At 40.0% G+C, this 15,698-nt stretch overlaps 1 protein-coding gene across 1 annotated transcript; it reads left to right on the top strand.

Annotated features, from left to right (window-relative positions):
- The first annotated feature begins 1,093 nt into the window (after positions 1-1,093).
- LOC147629678 (agamous-like MADS-box protein AGL104) lies at positions 1,094-6,413 on the top strand. Its single transcript, XM_086811946.1, has 11 exons — positions 1,094-1,877; positions 2,350-2,406; positions 2,521-2,587; positions 2,687-2,748; positions 2,881-2,902; positions 3,036-3,097; positions 4,116-4,215; positions 4,489-4,539; positions 4,653-4,795; positions 5,004-5,388; positions 5,926-6,413. Exons 1-11 carry the CDS (start codon positions 1,693-1,695, stop codon positions 6,076-6,078), a joined length of 1,287 nt encoding a protein of 428 aa, XP_086668072.1. The 5' UTR covers positions 1,094-1,692; the 3' UTR covers positions 6,079-6,413.
- Positions 6,414-15,698: the final 9,285 nt, after the last annotated feature.

Here is a 15,698-nt window from a genome sequence, read left to right as displayed (position 1 = left end):
GGACGAAAATCAATTTTGTTATCTAGTTTGTGGTAATCATATTTAGGCTACATGTAAGTGCGTGCTTATGTGGTTGATCAGACCACACTAGTATGGATTTGAGATATTTAGGACACTCTATCCTAGGGATCTAGGGCTTGTTTATGGGCCTAGATGAGCCTAGAAGCTTCTAATAGGATCTCAAAGCTTCTAGACCTATAGACTTGGAAGGATCTAGAAGCTTCTAGACTTGGATGGACCTAGAAGCTTCTAGCCCACTAGCTCATAGACACTATATATAGACCCCATGAGATAGCTTCATAATCCATCCATCCACTCATTCACTTATCATTCCTTTCTAGCTTTTCAGCACTCTTGTTCTCTAGCATATAAGTGGTTGCAACATGGGATCCACGTGATGTAACACATAACAATTCATTCAGATCCAGCTCTTGTTTTGGCATGGAGAAGTAGGGACAGAGATACTCTGGGATGCCTTCATCTCACCAAAATCACTTACTTTGTTATAACACTAATTCATCATGTCACCATGACACTAAAGCCTACTAGCAGATATAACACTGATTCATCATGTCACCACCACAACGGTAGAAACCTGCTAGCAAGTTGTAAGGAGTTCTAAGGAGCTACTAGTATGAGACATCGAATCATATAAGAATTCATATGTTCTCCATATGCCCTTCATGTGCACAACAAGAAGCAACATGTTTGCAAAATTCAAATTTGGAAAATACATTAAATCTTGTGGAGTTGAAAGCTTCAATGTTCCAAAATTTGGGGGGTTTTAGTTATGAAGGTCTGTAAAATCAATGGAAATCACTTCCGTTTCTTAGCATTTGGCGAGATTCTTTCCTCTTCTTCTTCTTTTTTTTTCCCGCAAAATGTTGTAGATGGATGACAAAATATGATTGACGATCATGGGGATCGTGATGAATGCCAGTTGGGTGCTGGTCAATGGCAAAGGCCGGGGCGCGTAGCTATGGAATTCATGGAAGGCTACCACTTGGTGTATTTGTCTTTTATGCGTTGTTTGGTGCGAGATGCTAGGGGCAATGAATGTCGAGTGGTGGGGAGCACTCAATGAGACGAGGTTAAGCGAGGCGATTAAGGGATCGGCGAGGGAGATTAGGGTCGTTGAACGCAGAAAGAAGACAGACAACGAATTAAGCCGTAGCTATAACATAATTATATATTATTACAGAATTTTGATCTCAACGTGATTTCATTAGAATTAGAGCTTTGGCGCTGTTTCACTCAGGAGCTTGAAGCTCTATCAGCAGATGCCGTTGTGTTGTCTTTGCAGCAGAGCAGCAGCGTTTTTGTTGTGTAAGAGGCGAAGCTCATAGCAGCTAGATAAATAACTGTATAAGTTAATCTGCAGCAGCTTAGCGTTAAGTTGATCAAGCGCACGCAATTTGTACTAATTAGCAGACCAGCAGTGCGATTTCTGGTCGCAGTGACTGCAATTTGTATAGCTATCGTCTTAATCAGAGTGCGATTTCTGGTCGGTTTATCTGATATCAGCACAGCTTTCTTTTTATTGATCTTTTGCATGACAGCGAAAGTAACCAGAGAGAGCATGATTACGGAGATCTGAGAAGGCAGGCATTTTTTAGGTCGATCGACAGTTGGCGATTAGGTCAAGATAAATTATTGTATTGATTTTTTGGGAGTGTAGGTTAATTAAGGATCATGGGAAGGGTTAAGTTGGAGATTAGGAAGATCGAGAACCCGACCAACAGGCAAGTGACATATTCGAAGAGGCGGAATGGGCTGATCAAGAAAGCTTACGAGCTCTCTGTCCTCTGCGACATTGACATCGCCCTTGTCATGTTCTCTCCGTCAGGAAGGCTCAACCACTTTGCCGGCAAAAAGAGGTACTGCTCTCTCTCACACAAGCTCGCGCACACAGACATCCACACGTCAACGCGCGCGCACACACACACTCTCTCTCTCTCTCTCTCTCTCTCACACACACACACACACACATCCACATGCGCTCTCTCTCTCTCTCTCTCGCACTCACAAACATATCCACAGCAGTACACACGCGAACATGCACGCACTCTCTCTCTCTCTCTCTCTCTCTCTCACACACAGAGACACGCGCGCTCTCTCTCATTCACCCACATGCACACACATTTTCTACACCTATTAGTACACACGCGCACATGCACACTGTCTCTCTCACACACACACACAAACACACGCGCACATGCACTCTCTCTCTCTCTCTCTCTCTCTCTCTCTCTCACACACACACACGCTCTCTCTCTCATTCACCCACATGCGCACACATTTTCTATACCTATTATTGATCAGTCCCATATTTTTATTGCTTTTCTTCAGAATAGAAGATGTCATCACTCGATTCGCCAACCTCTCAGACCACGAAAGGACCAAAAGGTAGCTCGCCTCACCACCACCATTACGAGCAAACTATAAGCTTCAAAATCTATATCAATATTATGTACTCTCTTTGCTCGGAATCACGAGTCGACCACTTCCCCCGCTTTGCAGCCAGTGTCTCAAATGGTTCGATCGTCAACACGCATCAAACGCCCCTCCAAAGATCGAGAATCCTGATGTAACTTGATTTCTGTTCATAATTACTACTGTGTATATAAACCTTATACTCAACACATGTAATTCTACGACAAAGTATGCTTGTTCATTGCTTACTCAGATATTAGTGAAAGCCGCCAAGAAACTTAAACACGAGAGCTACATGGCTATTCAGGTTTCCAGGTAATTATCACACTAACATCTACTCCTGATCACATCAATCTAAAGTGAGTCCATTATTCCTATTGTGCCCCTGCAAGCTTCCAGCCTCCAACCTCACTGAGTTTGTTCCCTTTTGCTCTTCATCTTGTGCAGCTCACGTGTTACCAGCTTGGAGGTAAGTATGCCCCCAATTCTTGCATGGTGCTGATTTTCAAGCAATACAGACTAGCTCAACTTTGATTTCAACCAAAGTTGCGCTTCATAGCTTGTTGAGAGGCACCTTTTGCCATCCTTCTTTGCCTAAGCAGACTCTTCAATATGAAATTCAGAGAACGCAAGTCCAATTACAAGATATGGAGAACAGGCTAAGGTGCATCGTTCTTACCACCTCTGATAGAAACTCATTCTCTTTTTATTTGTCAGCAAGCTAGACTTTCAATAGTCAAGCATGGGCTTGCTGGACATTTGGATTTTGAAATACACAGTAATATATGCAGTCGGGACTAATATGTAATCCCAATCAATCCCGCCCCATTAAGCACTTGGTTACGATCTTGTTCTTTTTGTTGGGGTCCAGTGTTTACTTATCCCATGATCAATCCATGCACACCAGAAACCCATTCATAGTCACTAATTATCTTGCATCATGGCTCATTAGAGAGAGAGAACTGGTATGGTGAAATCCCTGACAATGAAAACATAGCAGGTTTATATTTTATGTTAAAGATAGGTAATAATTTGAGCGCCACTGGCTGCAGCTGCTCGACGTGACATTATTGCCTATCACTAAAGAAAGCTGATTATATAATTAATCTCTCCAAAAAGAAGGGACACAGTGATTTGCACCTATGCATTTACTTCCCAAAACATTAGTTAAGATGATGAGTATGAGGACTTTAAAATAGAAGCACGTTTTATGGAAATCAAGTGAATGAAACATCTTATAAATCTGTCTTCTGTAGCACACACCATAAAACTTCTAAACACTGTGGGTGTTTAAGCTTGTTATTTGCCAAAGTTCTTGTCATGCATTAGAAGTTTTAAGTTCTTTCAGTTAGGCCACAATGAAGAGTTTAGCGTGCCTTCTTATGGATTGGATCAATTTTGGCCTGGGTGGTAGATATAGTGATTGTCTTGGCATATCAATTTTGTAAGCATAACAGTCCGATCATCGGAAAAAACCTAGGGCATCTACAAGATGCAACAACCAAAGTTCGTGTAGATTGACATTCCAAGGAGCCTTTGATCCTGCATGTTATGGAAGGCTAGTGGAGAAAACAACTATGGGCTGATGTGAGAATTGTAGGGCTTGTGGTGAGCTGATAATTTTGTTTTGTAGCTGAATAATCATTTCCACAAGGCTGTTTCTGAGTATGATGTGCTACCAGGGTCTATGAAGGCGATTTGAAATGTGCGAGTTCTGTACAACAACTGGACAATTTAGAACAGCATTTGCAGAGTGCATTAGAGACATTGAGGATGCGCAAGGTGATTTTCTTGAGCTCATTTAAGTAGTTCTTTCCCCCCCCCCCTTGAGTAGGTCCTTCTGTAGTGGCATCTCCCACCCAAAGGTGGTACAATTATGGCTGCAAATGGCCCAGATGCCGCCGGGGGGAGCCTGCGGGGATTGGAACTCGCCGGTACCTCCTCCTTCCCGGACACAAACCTACACCGCTAGGCTACACACCCATTGGCAGCTCACTCTAGTTTTTCCTTGCTGCTGCAAATTCTAATGTGAAGTTCTTTTTCTTGTGCTCACAGCAAGCCATGGAAAACAGTCATTTGGTACCCTTTGATGCAGCACGAGCACATGTAAGATTTGGATTATAGTGCTTGCAGTCAAGCTTCTGGACTAGACTGACATGTTGTTTCATTTGGGGGGTTTATGAATTTTGCAGTCATTGACTTTAAATTAGCTTATGCAGCTATATGGATTGATGCAAGTACAAGCTGGAGGCATGGTTCAGCATGCTCCACAGCACATTGTCCATTGGTTGACGTCGTTGAGAGATTCTCAGGCCAACACACAAAATGTCTCTGAACATCCAGGAACCATCCTCTCTTTGAGGTACTTCAAGATGTCAGGACCTTGTCTTACCGGGCATTGCTCACCATAAATTATGCCCTTTGCATCTGATCAATGTGATGTTTTCGCTTGTGAACTATTTTTGCAATACCTTGAGACATATTACACAAATCCCAGGTATTCATGCATGCAAAAATAAAATTGACATTTGCATGGAGAGTTGTTCAGAGTCTGTGTGTTGTTACTCCAGGGAGTCTCAAGGTGCAGGGGAATGCTCATCGGCTAGCTCTTCATTGTATCCAAGGGCATTGTGTCAGGTGGCCGAATTGCAGGCTACTTCACAGTCAGATCAAGCCAATGCACAGACCTTGTCACATTTTAGTCTGGGGCAATTATATCGTATGGACTCTCAGTGCATGCAGCAGGTCAAGGATGACAAAATGAACATGGACTCTGGAGATCATAATTACATGACAGAAAAGGCAGAAGAGGCTCATACTGGTCAAGAAATGGATGTGAATGTCAGCTCAAGTGTTGTTTCCCCATCTTCAGAATGGCAGTCTGCATTTCAAACTGTAAACCCAACATCTATGGCACCTGCATCAGGAGGGCTTTATCCAATAGCACTTAACCAGGTTGGAAATCTAGCTCAGCTGTAGTATACATGATAATGATAATTGATACATGTAATGTATGTATGCATGTGGCCACATATGTATCTAGTGTATTTATCGTGTGCACATACATGATGGATTCATGCATCTTATGCATTAGCTAAACACCTGAGTATTTAATGATTATTACTTGCTCATCTGTTGAATCCAATAGCACTTAGTCAGGTTTGAAAAGGAGGTTCAGCTGTAGTATACATGAGAATAATAATTGATACCTGTATTTATGTTATGTATGTATGCATGTGGGTACATGAGAATGATAGTTGGTATCTGTATTTATGTATGTATGCATGTGGGTACATGAGAATGATAGTTGATACCTGTATGTATGTATGTATGTATGCATGTGGGTCCATGTGTACCTATGTAGGTATGTAGCGTGCACACACATGATGTATTTATGCATATCATGTATTAGCTAAACACCTGGGTATGTAATGTAATGATTATTACTTGAATAAGGAGTCTTGACAGCTCTCTGTGTTTTGTGTTGTTCAGCAAGCTGTGGTGGGGATGATGCTGGGCCGTCAGCAGCATGAGCAGGCCGGAATGATGCAGAGAGATGAGGAACCTCCTCCCTTGCAAGTAGCAAACCACAATGTTTTGTCACTTGCATCCAGTTTTGATGGCCCTTCTTACCATAACAATTGATTTTCAGGAGAGCACTGTTGCTATGCAGAGAACAAGCTGTGAGATCAGCCTTGATATTAAACTCTACAGTCCTGATGGACGTATGGGGCATGGCATGCTTTTTGAGGATTAATCAAGGTTTCCAACCAAAAGAGAGGAATTGTACAAATTGCAGAAATTTCACAAATAGCTGCAAACCACACAGGAAAATTCTATGCGCTTGGCCATTATTTCCCACATTAACAAGTGGAAAATTTTTCAAATTTATCAACTCAATTATTATTATTACTCTTTTTTTTTAAAGTAAAGAGCGACATTTATATTAGCTTAGAAAAAGAAAAACACATCCATAAAACCCAGAGATTTGGCAAGAAGCCTCTAACTTGGAATTCAAATTTACTAGAGTGTTGGTTAGATAGATCTTAGTTTTCAATAAAGCTGTCATGATTTGTTGATCCATTAGTGAATGGTTCTTCTTTGTGCAAAGAGAACCATTTTTGTGCAAAGAAAAAATTTTCCAAAACTATGAAACCGGTTTAGGGATTAAGGCTAAACCTATAGCAACTGAAAAAAAAACGAACATAGCATAAAAGATAATGTGTTTCTCTCATGAACTTCTTTTTGGAAAGGATTTTTCTAACAATATCACACACACACAAGCGGAATCGCCTATGGACCATTTAAATTCACCTTTTCTATATTCAACACAAATCTATGTATAAATATGTGTATATGTGTGTGTGTAATATATATGTGTGTGTATATATATATGTGTGTGTATGTGTGTGTGTGTATAGTGTATCATATATACACATCATATATACACACACACATATATATGATACACTATATACACACATATATATACACACACATATATACATACATATACATATATATATATGTATATATATATATACACATACACACACACACATTTATATAATCTCTCTCTCTCTCTCTCTCTCTCTCTCTGTATATATATATGTATATATATATATATATGTATATATATATATATATGTATATATATATATATATACATATATATATATATACACACACACACACACACACATACACACACACATATTTATATAATCTCTCTCTCTCTCTCTCTCTCTCTCTCTATATATATATATATATATATATATATATACATATATATGTATATATATATATATATATATACATATATATGTATATATATATATGTATATGTATATATATACATATACATATATATGTATATATATATGTATATGTACACACACACACACACACACACACACACACACACACATATATATATCTATATATATATGTATATGTACACACACACACATACACACACACACATATATATATACATACATATATACACACACACACATATATACATACATATATATGTGTGTGTGTGTGTGTGTGTGTATATATATATACATATACATATATATGTATATGTATATGTATACATATACATATACATATATATGTATATGTATATGTATACATATACATATACATATATATGTATATGTATATATATATACACACACACACATATATATGTATATGTATATGTATAGACACACACATACACACACACAAATATACACAGATATCTATGTGTGTGTGTGTGTGTATGTGTGTGTCTGTCTATATTTATATTTGTATATGTATATGTATGTATGTATGTATGTATCTATACATATAGATGTATGTGTATAAGACTGTGGGTCTTGGTACAACTTTCAATCTCACCATCCGAGGTCAACTAAGCCTTGGGACACCAAGAAAAAGGTGTACCAAGAAGATATCCTTCTAATTTAGAGTGCAAAATATCAACCCACACTTTCATGCATCCTACTTGGCATGGTGCTAGCCATCTCCTAACCACCATTCAGACACATTTAGCTAACCCTAGTGCCTGAACTAGGCACTAGGGGGTTCTTGGTGCTCAACACACTGGTTAATGTGTAAGGTGGTACTCTTTTTGTGTTGAAAAGCACATGCTTGCAATGCACAAAAAGGGTACATTCAAGGCACTTTTGAAGCACAATAAAAAGCATGTAAAAGCCACATAACCTTTCATGTAATAATTTTATTCACCTTACTTTGTCATCATGAATTATAATGGATCGAATGTGTTTTTTCTTGGAAGTCATAATCTCTTACACCATTGTGCATACACCATTGTGCATCTCTCCACCACTCTCTACTTCTTTACACACATGAACTTGCATGTACACTCCCTAGTGTAACAACCTTCTTAATAGCCTTATTCTTTCGGGTTGGCCAATGTTGGTTGAACTAGCCATACCTACTATAGCTTCTAATGTATACCACATATACCTTGTTGTACCTAATATGTAACACATGTACTTGTAAATGCACCTACTGCCCAACTATACCCACTATACTATACCACTACCAAATGTTGATGGCATAACCATATTAGTCATATTGGTGGATATCTAGACAATATATATATAATTATTACCTAGCTATGAGGGAAGGTAATAAAGGATTAATTTTAATAGCCTTTTATAGTAGTTCATTGCATGCATCATTATCTGATGTGTGGTTGATGTTTCATGCATATTATTATTACCTACTAGCTATGAGGGAATGTAATAAAGGATTAATTTTAATAGCCTTTTGTAGTAGTTTGCTGCATGCATCATGATTTGATGTGTGGTTGTTGATGTTTCATGCATGTCACGTAAATAGAAAAAAGCACTAGAATTTCTCCTATAGAAGTACTTCTGTCGCACAAGGGAGGAGTTCCATGATCAATATGGTCTCAACCTGACGGGCGATAACCTAGCCAAGCTTCCTAACACCAGTATGAGAGAGAGAGAGAGAGAGAGAGAGAGAGAGAGTGTGTCTTACTGCTTTCAACCAACTACGTAAACCAAAAATCTATATGGGCAAGTGCAAAACAGTTAGGCCTGAGTTTTATTATTCCACAACAAAGTGTACCAAGAGCTCTCGAATACAATGAAGTTGGCATGGCACTTTGCATTCGAGAATTATAAAGCAACCCGAGATGTAACTACACTCTGCATACCTTTGGAAGGTTTATTGCTTGGGTCAAGAGTTTGTCGAGGGTGTTGTCACCAATATATAACCAAACAAAACATGCTGGAGAAAAAGTTAGAACGATAAATGTCTATGAATGGGGGCAATATTCCTACTCACATTGACCGCAAGGCAGTAACAATAATGTCATTATCTCACGGGCTAAGGCAGGGTGACAACATTGACACCTTTCATGAGAAGTTACAACATTGAACCTCTCATGGAGGTCAGTTTGCCAACCACAAGATGGGAATACTGTAGACAAGTAGTACTAAACATGTTGAAGTGGTAGTGGCCATAGTTGTGGTAGCCAAGGAAAGACATGTTGAGAGAAGACAATAGCTTGAGAAGGTTGGATCAGCCTTGGAGGAGGCAAAACTTAGATTGCATCTAAGTGAAGGAGTGTCAACTAGTGCAACTGCTCTTCAAGAGAGAATTTCCTTTTCATAGAAAGATCTGCAAGCTTTAAAGGAGGCATACAGTTTTGATGAAGACTCTGCTCGCAAGCTTGAGGCAGACATAACAACATGTCTCTTGGCTCTGTTGTTGCTTGGTGTCAATCTTGAAACAATAAACTTGACTTCACATGTGGCATCCTTGTAGGTCAGGTCATGGACATAGTTGGCGGCATTTGGTTCTTTTTTGGAGCCAACTGCATTAGTGGATGATTAATTTCTTACGTGGATTTATATGTAGGAAGAACGTAATATATTGTATGACATAGTCCAGGAGGTGTGACCTAAATATATAAGTGTAGGTGGGTTGGCAATTATTCTTCCTATATAAATCTAAAATTATAGAAAATGGGGCAAATGTTTTCAAAAAATGCCCTAAAATATCCAAAATTGCAAAAATATTTCTTAAAACCCTTCAAAACGCCCAAAATTTGGGTGAATGTTTTAAGATACCAAGTGAATGTTTTTTGCAAAAAAAAAGGCCAATTGGTGAAGATAAGCCCCTATTTTTTCCTTGGAGGTGTCTCTTAATTGTGAGTTTGCAGAGGCTTTGTCCTCACAATTGAAGAAGAACAATATCCTAATCACACTCTACCAACACCACCAAGTGCCACTACAAGACAACCCACAACTATTATATGTGTAGAGAGGTGTGTTGCTACATGTGGGTTCAACTTTGAGAACAATAAGTGGTGGGTTTCTACATGCTTCCATCATGTAGGCACCCCTATCACCTAGTATGTTTTGCAAGCTTGTGCTATAGTAAGGATAGGTGCATACAACATGATTGCTATCAGTAATTCCTGATGCGGCAAAGATGATAGTACTGGGATGTCCAGGTGTAGAGGTTAGAAAATAAACCTTCCAAAGGTATGCTTTCACTACTACTACTAGTACACTAGTGTAGTTAGAAATCTACTTTTAGGACCCTAATAGCTTGTCTTGCTTTAAACAATAAGCAGTCATAAGAAGTAGTTACAAAACTAATGAGTGCTTATGGCTGCTTTTTAACTCACAAAAAAGCCACAAACACTAGTTAGCTTTGTAACTACTAGTGCGATTGTTTTTTGACTGCTTTTTGTGACTTGAAAAGAAATCACAAAGCAGCCATAATCTCCAGTTGGCTTTCTATATACTGATGTCACTATTTTTTTATTTTTTATTTTTACTAACAAGCGCAAGAATTAATTAAGAGAGACAGAATTTACACAGTCTGGCTGGGAAACAGCCAACACAAATAACAATTACAAACTCATTATCTCATATCTTCAATTCTGGATTGCAAAGTATATAAAAAGCGAAAGGCCTCCTCCTTCTTCATTTGGAGCACACGTTGCTGAGCTTGTGACGGATTACTTGATTGCATTGAAGGTTCTCCAAGTACTGCATCTTGTGTGGTATACAATCTCATCTGAACCAGGTGGATGTCATGGATCTGCACATGAAAATCAGCAAACAACATTCTCAGATTTGGAATCTGGTAAGCAGCCTCAAAAAGCAGTCGCACATCTATCTTTCCAAATTAACCAGAGGAATTCAGCTCTAACTCCAGCCCAGCAACGAGAGAGCACCCCAACCGAGTCCCCAAGAAGGAGTTGTTTAGCAGATGGCAGGCAACCCAGAGTAGCCCAAATCGGAGATAGTATGTCAACAGATCTCTGACAATTTCTGAATAGGTTCCCAATATCTTCGATGCAAAGTTTACATCTAACACAAATCCCATCTGAGATTCCACATTTCCTACATTTGTCACCTGTCCAAATGGCTTTATGCATAATCAACCACAATAACACAAATTTCTTAGGCTGAATCTCTTTAGACCAAAGTGAGCTGAATTTGAAGTTCCATTGGCGTCTATCATAGAGGACTGCCCATCTTTTATTGAGAATCACATGAACAGGGGTAGATAGAGCAGTTGGGACACGGGGGGGGTGACAGAACACTGTGCCTCCTCTCCAACATAGGCCTTTGAGGGAGATGGGCTCAGAGACTGAAATCTGCCAGGCCACTTCTTCAGGAAAGAGCTGATACGTTCTTACACCAGCCTCACTTCCCAAGGGAGGAGAGAGAATTTTAACAGCACATCATTAGTCATCCACCTATGGGAGGGAAGGTGCCACACGTCAGCCCAAACTTTGATTCCTTTTTTGTGAATACGCAGTGCAGTACGTATTGAGATGCTGGACACCGGAGGCATTGGACTAAGAGGAAACCACAGCGAGTCGGAGGCTCTGATAGTTTCTTCCCTTCCAAGCCTAAACCCAAGTCTCACTAGGCTTGGTAAAGTAGGTCAAGTAATGTACCAAACCTAGGTGGAGATCCCTAAGGTGGCCATGCATGTGGCCAAATGTCTGACATGTCACCTACACAGGGCATTCATTCCATCTCAATGTGCCACCTCAACATTCATGACACGGCATGCCACCTCATCATTGATGACTTGGCATGCCACCTCATTATTAATGACATAGAATTAACACATCACCAAGGAGGGAGAGCTACCACCTCATTTAATAATGACACTAAGCTATGATTGAATGAGGTGACACTATTATTAATGTCACATGGATCAACACATCATCAAAGGATGAAGAGCTGCCACCTCATCTTGAGTTGTTACCACATGTCACACATGTATGCCATGTCAACAGATCTGCCATGCCACATTATCAAATTGAGTTCCCATGTCATCATCACCTCCCATGCATTGGTGCAGCCATTCATGGTTTCACATACATGTAAAATAATGTATATTTAATTTATAGATAATCCATGCATATGTATGTAAAATACTATTATGATATTTAATTTTTTAAAATAAAAATATACATCAATAAGAAAATATATTATTTCACTTATATGATTTTTAAAAAATTAGCTATATTTGTTAATTTAACCTTGGAAGCATTGGCTACTCGTCACGCTATTAGAGTGGCCATTTGTAGACCCCACATAGCAGGCAAGATGAGAGCTACCTCTCGCATTCTTCACATAGCACCATGCACTCTTAGAGGCGGTTCTTTGAGGAGGCAAAGTCTAGATGCTAATGATGTTGGGGTATTGTGGGCTTCTAGTCGTCATGCTCCTAGGTGTAATTGTTTGATTAATGATAGCACCAAGGCACTTCTAGAGAAATTTTGGGAGGAGAATTGTAGAGCTTCACCAGTGTTCAAGAAAGCATTGCAAAAAAGAGTCTCAAAGGGTGTGTTCATCAAACATGGGGCTTACTTTCTTGAGGTGAGTCAAACTGAGTTATATACTTAGTTTGTGGAGGCACACCCTCATCTCAAGATTGGCTGAAGATCTTTTGAGTGACGTAAGCCATGGTTTGTGCGCTACTCCCATCAACGCAACACATGCTAATGTCGATACCCATGTGGAGTTTCAAATTTACTATGATGTGTTTCATTCCCTTAGTGGGAACAATGGGAGGCCTACTAGCCCACGTGATTTCATACACTCTTTTGTGTCCACACGAGCTAGATTCCTTATACCATCATCTTTCATGTGTCGAGGGGACGTGTGGTACATGTGGGAGGTTGGCAGCATTTCCTATGCTTGAGGGCAATGTTAGTGATTGAGGTAGTGCATTGGTAGCAATATGAGTATGTAGTGCACCCGATCAATGGTGGGGGGCAATCCAGGAGGTTGCAGGCTTGCAGCTCATGGAGAAACATACTCCAGGTGCATTGTTAGTACTTCTTTTAGAGAGCACATATACCCTTATATATGACACACCCATTGTGGCAAGTGGTAGGACCATCAGTTTCATGCATGCTTGGAGCAATATCTGGTGGACTTTGGTGACAACTATACATTCTTGCCCTACCAGGAGAGATACAGTTTGAGTACTACTTTTCAAAGCATGTATAATATCTTTGATTGCTTTGTGATGTAATAGATCACAATTAACCATTGTATTAAGATAAAATTGTATTGCACTATAGGTGGCTATTTTGGTGCATATTAGCTATCGTCATGTAGAGATACACTTGGATGGAGTTGCCATCACCCATGAGACTCGTATCATTATCATGGAGTACCATTTTTACATTAGTGATGATACTCACATGATGCACTTTTTGTACAGCATTGTTTCTCCCTTCACAATGCATTTATGATGAACCGTGGAGTTACATGGCATGAGTGGTGGATTTGGCCTGACAATTGTGGTGGTCAGTTCAAGTCTTCGAGGCAATTCTATTGGCTTTACAGATGTCACTTGGAGACTGGTAGACAGATCATTTGGAGATTTTTTGAGACTGGCCATGGGAAGTTGGAGCATGATGGTGCTGGTGCGTGCATGAAGTGTGTTTTATGGTGTCACCAGCTTTGGCAACCAGCTTTGGCACGATGCAGAGAGGTTTAGAGATACACAGAAGATAGTAGAGTGGTGTACATAGCACTGGAGTGGTAGCACGACCTCTTCTTATCCCTCACGTGATGCGAGGATGGTTAGGAGATATTTTTTGGTGTGTGGATGGCAGCACTATCGATCTCTCTTTGTCATTTGATTTCCAGACAGTTCCGGGCACTTTGGGCTTCCGCTCCATTCAGAGCAACTCTTGTAGTCACCCACCCCACTATCTTCACATGGCAGTTTGCATGCTTCTGTGAAGCATGCATTGAGGGTGATTGGGGTGATTGTGTCATGTCCGCATCATGGGCAAATCCTTGGATTGAGCGAGTGATTACACTTGAGCATCCTATGCATGTTGCACCTCTACGACACTTGATGTTGGTGCTGTGTTTGTAGTTGAATAATGAGCTTACAAATTTATTAACCATGGATTATGTCTTTGCTATCATTGCCCCCGATGGCAATGAGGAGTAGGTGGACTACTATTTGTTGAGATGCTCTATGCCGAAGAGCACTCTCAATGAGGATGCCATCAATGGTCATGGGGTTTAGTTTAATGCACATAGTATGATCGTGGTAGCTTACTATTTTCAACAGGTTCGTAGGCATGGTAGGTACACTCAGTTCCAACAGTACTAGGTTGATCGTGAGGCCTACATCTTCTCTGATCTTGTGATTGTGATCAAGCTTCGTCTCGTGATCGAGTTCAGAGCCGCCAAAAGCGACGCTCAACTGCTTTGGCGGCTTCGTGTACATGAGCACGAGAGCATATTAGATGTTTTGAGAGCTAGAGAGGGTACTGATGATTAGTTTGATATCATCGAGAGTTTTACTTTGCATTTATTATTATTATATTATTGGTGTCTCACTTTTTCTCATTCTGGTCACCATCGGACCACATTTATATATAATGTGCATGCCAAAGGCCCAATTTTCAATGTGTTGTGACCTTAGATAGCCCATTGAAAATTAGGCCTTTGGCACGCACATTGAACACAAATGTGGTCCAATGGTGACCAAACTTTGTAAGATTGTGTATGGGATCCCACACTCACTTTTGCAGAGTTTGGTCACCATTGGACCACATTTGTGTGTACCAAAGGCCTAATTTTCAATGTACTGTGGCCTTAGAGAGCCCATTGAAAATTAAGTCTTTGGCACGCACATTGTGCATACAAATATGGTCTGATGGTGACCAAACTTTGTAAAAGTTTATATGGGGTCCCCAAACTTTCTCTTGCAAAGTTTGGTCACACCATCGGACCACATTTGTGTGCAATGTGTCTACCAAAGGCCCAATTTTCAATGGGCTATGACCTTAGATAGCCCATTGAGAATTGGGCCTTTGGCACTAACATTACACAAAAATGTGGTCCAATGGTGACCAAACTTTGCAAGAGCAAGTGTGGGAAACCCATACACACTCTAAAAAAGTTTGGTCACCATCGGACCACATTTGTGTGCGATGTGCGTACTAAAGTCCTAATTTTTAATTGCCTCTCTAAGGCCACAAAACACATTGAAAATTAGGCTTTTGGTACGAACATTGCAGGCAAATGTGGTCCAACAGTGACAAAACTTTGTAGGATTGTGTATGGGTCCACACCCTCACTCTTGCAAAGTTTGGTCACCCATCAAACAACATTTGTGTGCAATGTGCATGCCAAAGGCCTAATTTTCAATGGGCTCTCTAAGACCACAACACATTGAAAATTAGGCCTTTGGCATGCACATTGCAC

This window comes from Cibotium barometz, chromosome 17 (genome assembly GCF_041138505.1).
Source record: "Cibotium barometz isolate CiBa-2024 chromosome 17, ASM4113850v1, whole genome shotgun sequence".
Lineage (NCBI taxonomy): Eukaryota > Viridiplantae > Streptophyta > Polypodiopsida > Cyatheales > Cibotiaceae > Cibotium > Cibotium barometz.
The sequence above is the reverse complement of the archived record's forward strand: the minus strand, read 5'-3'. Positions and strand labels throughout refer to the sequence as shown.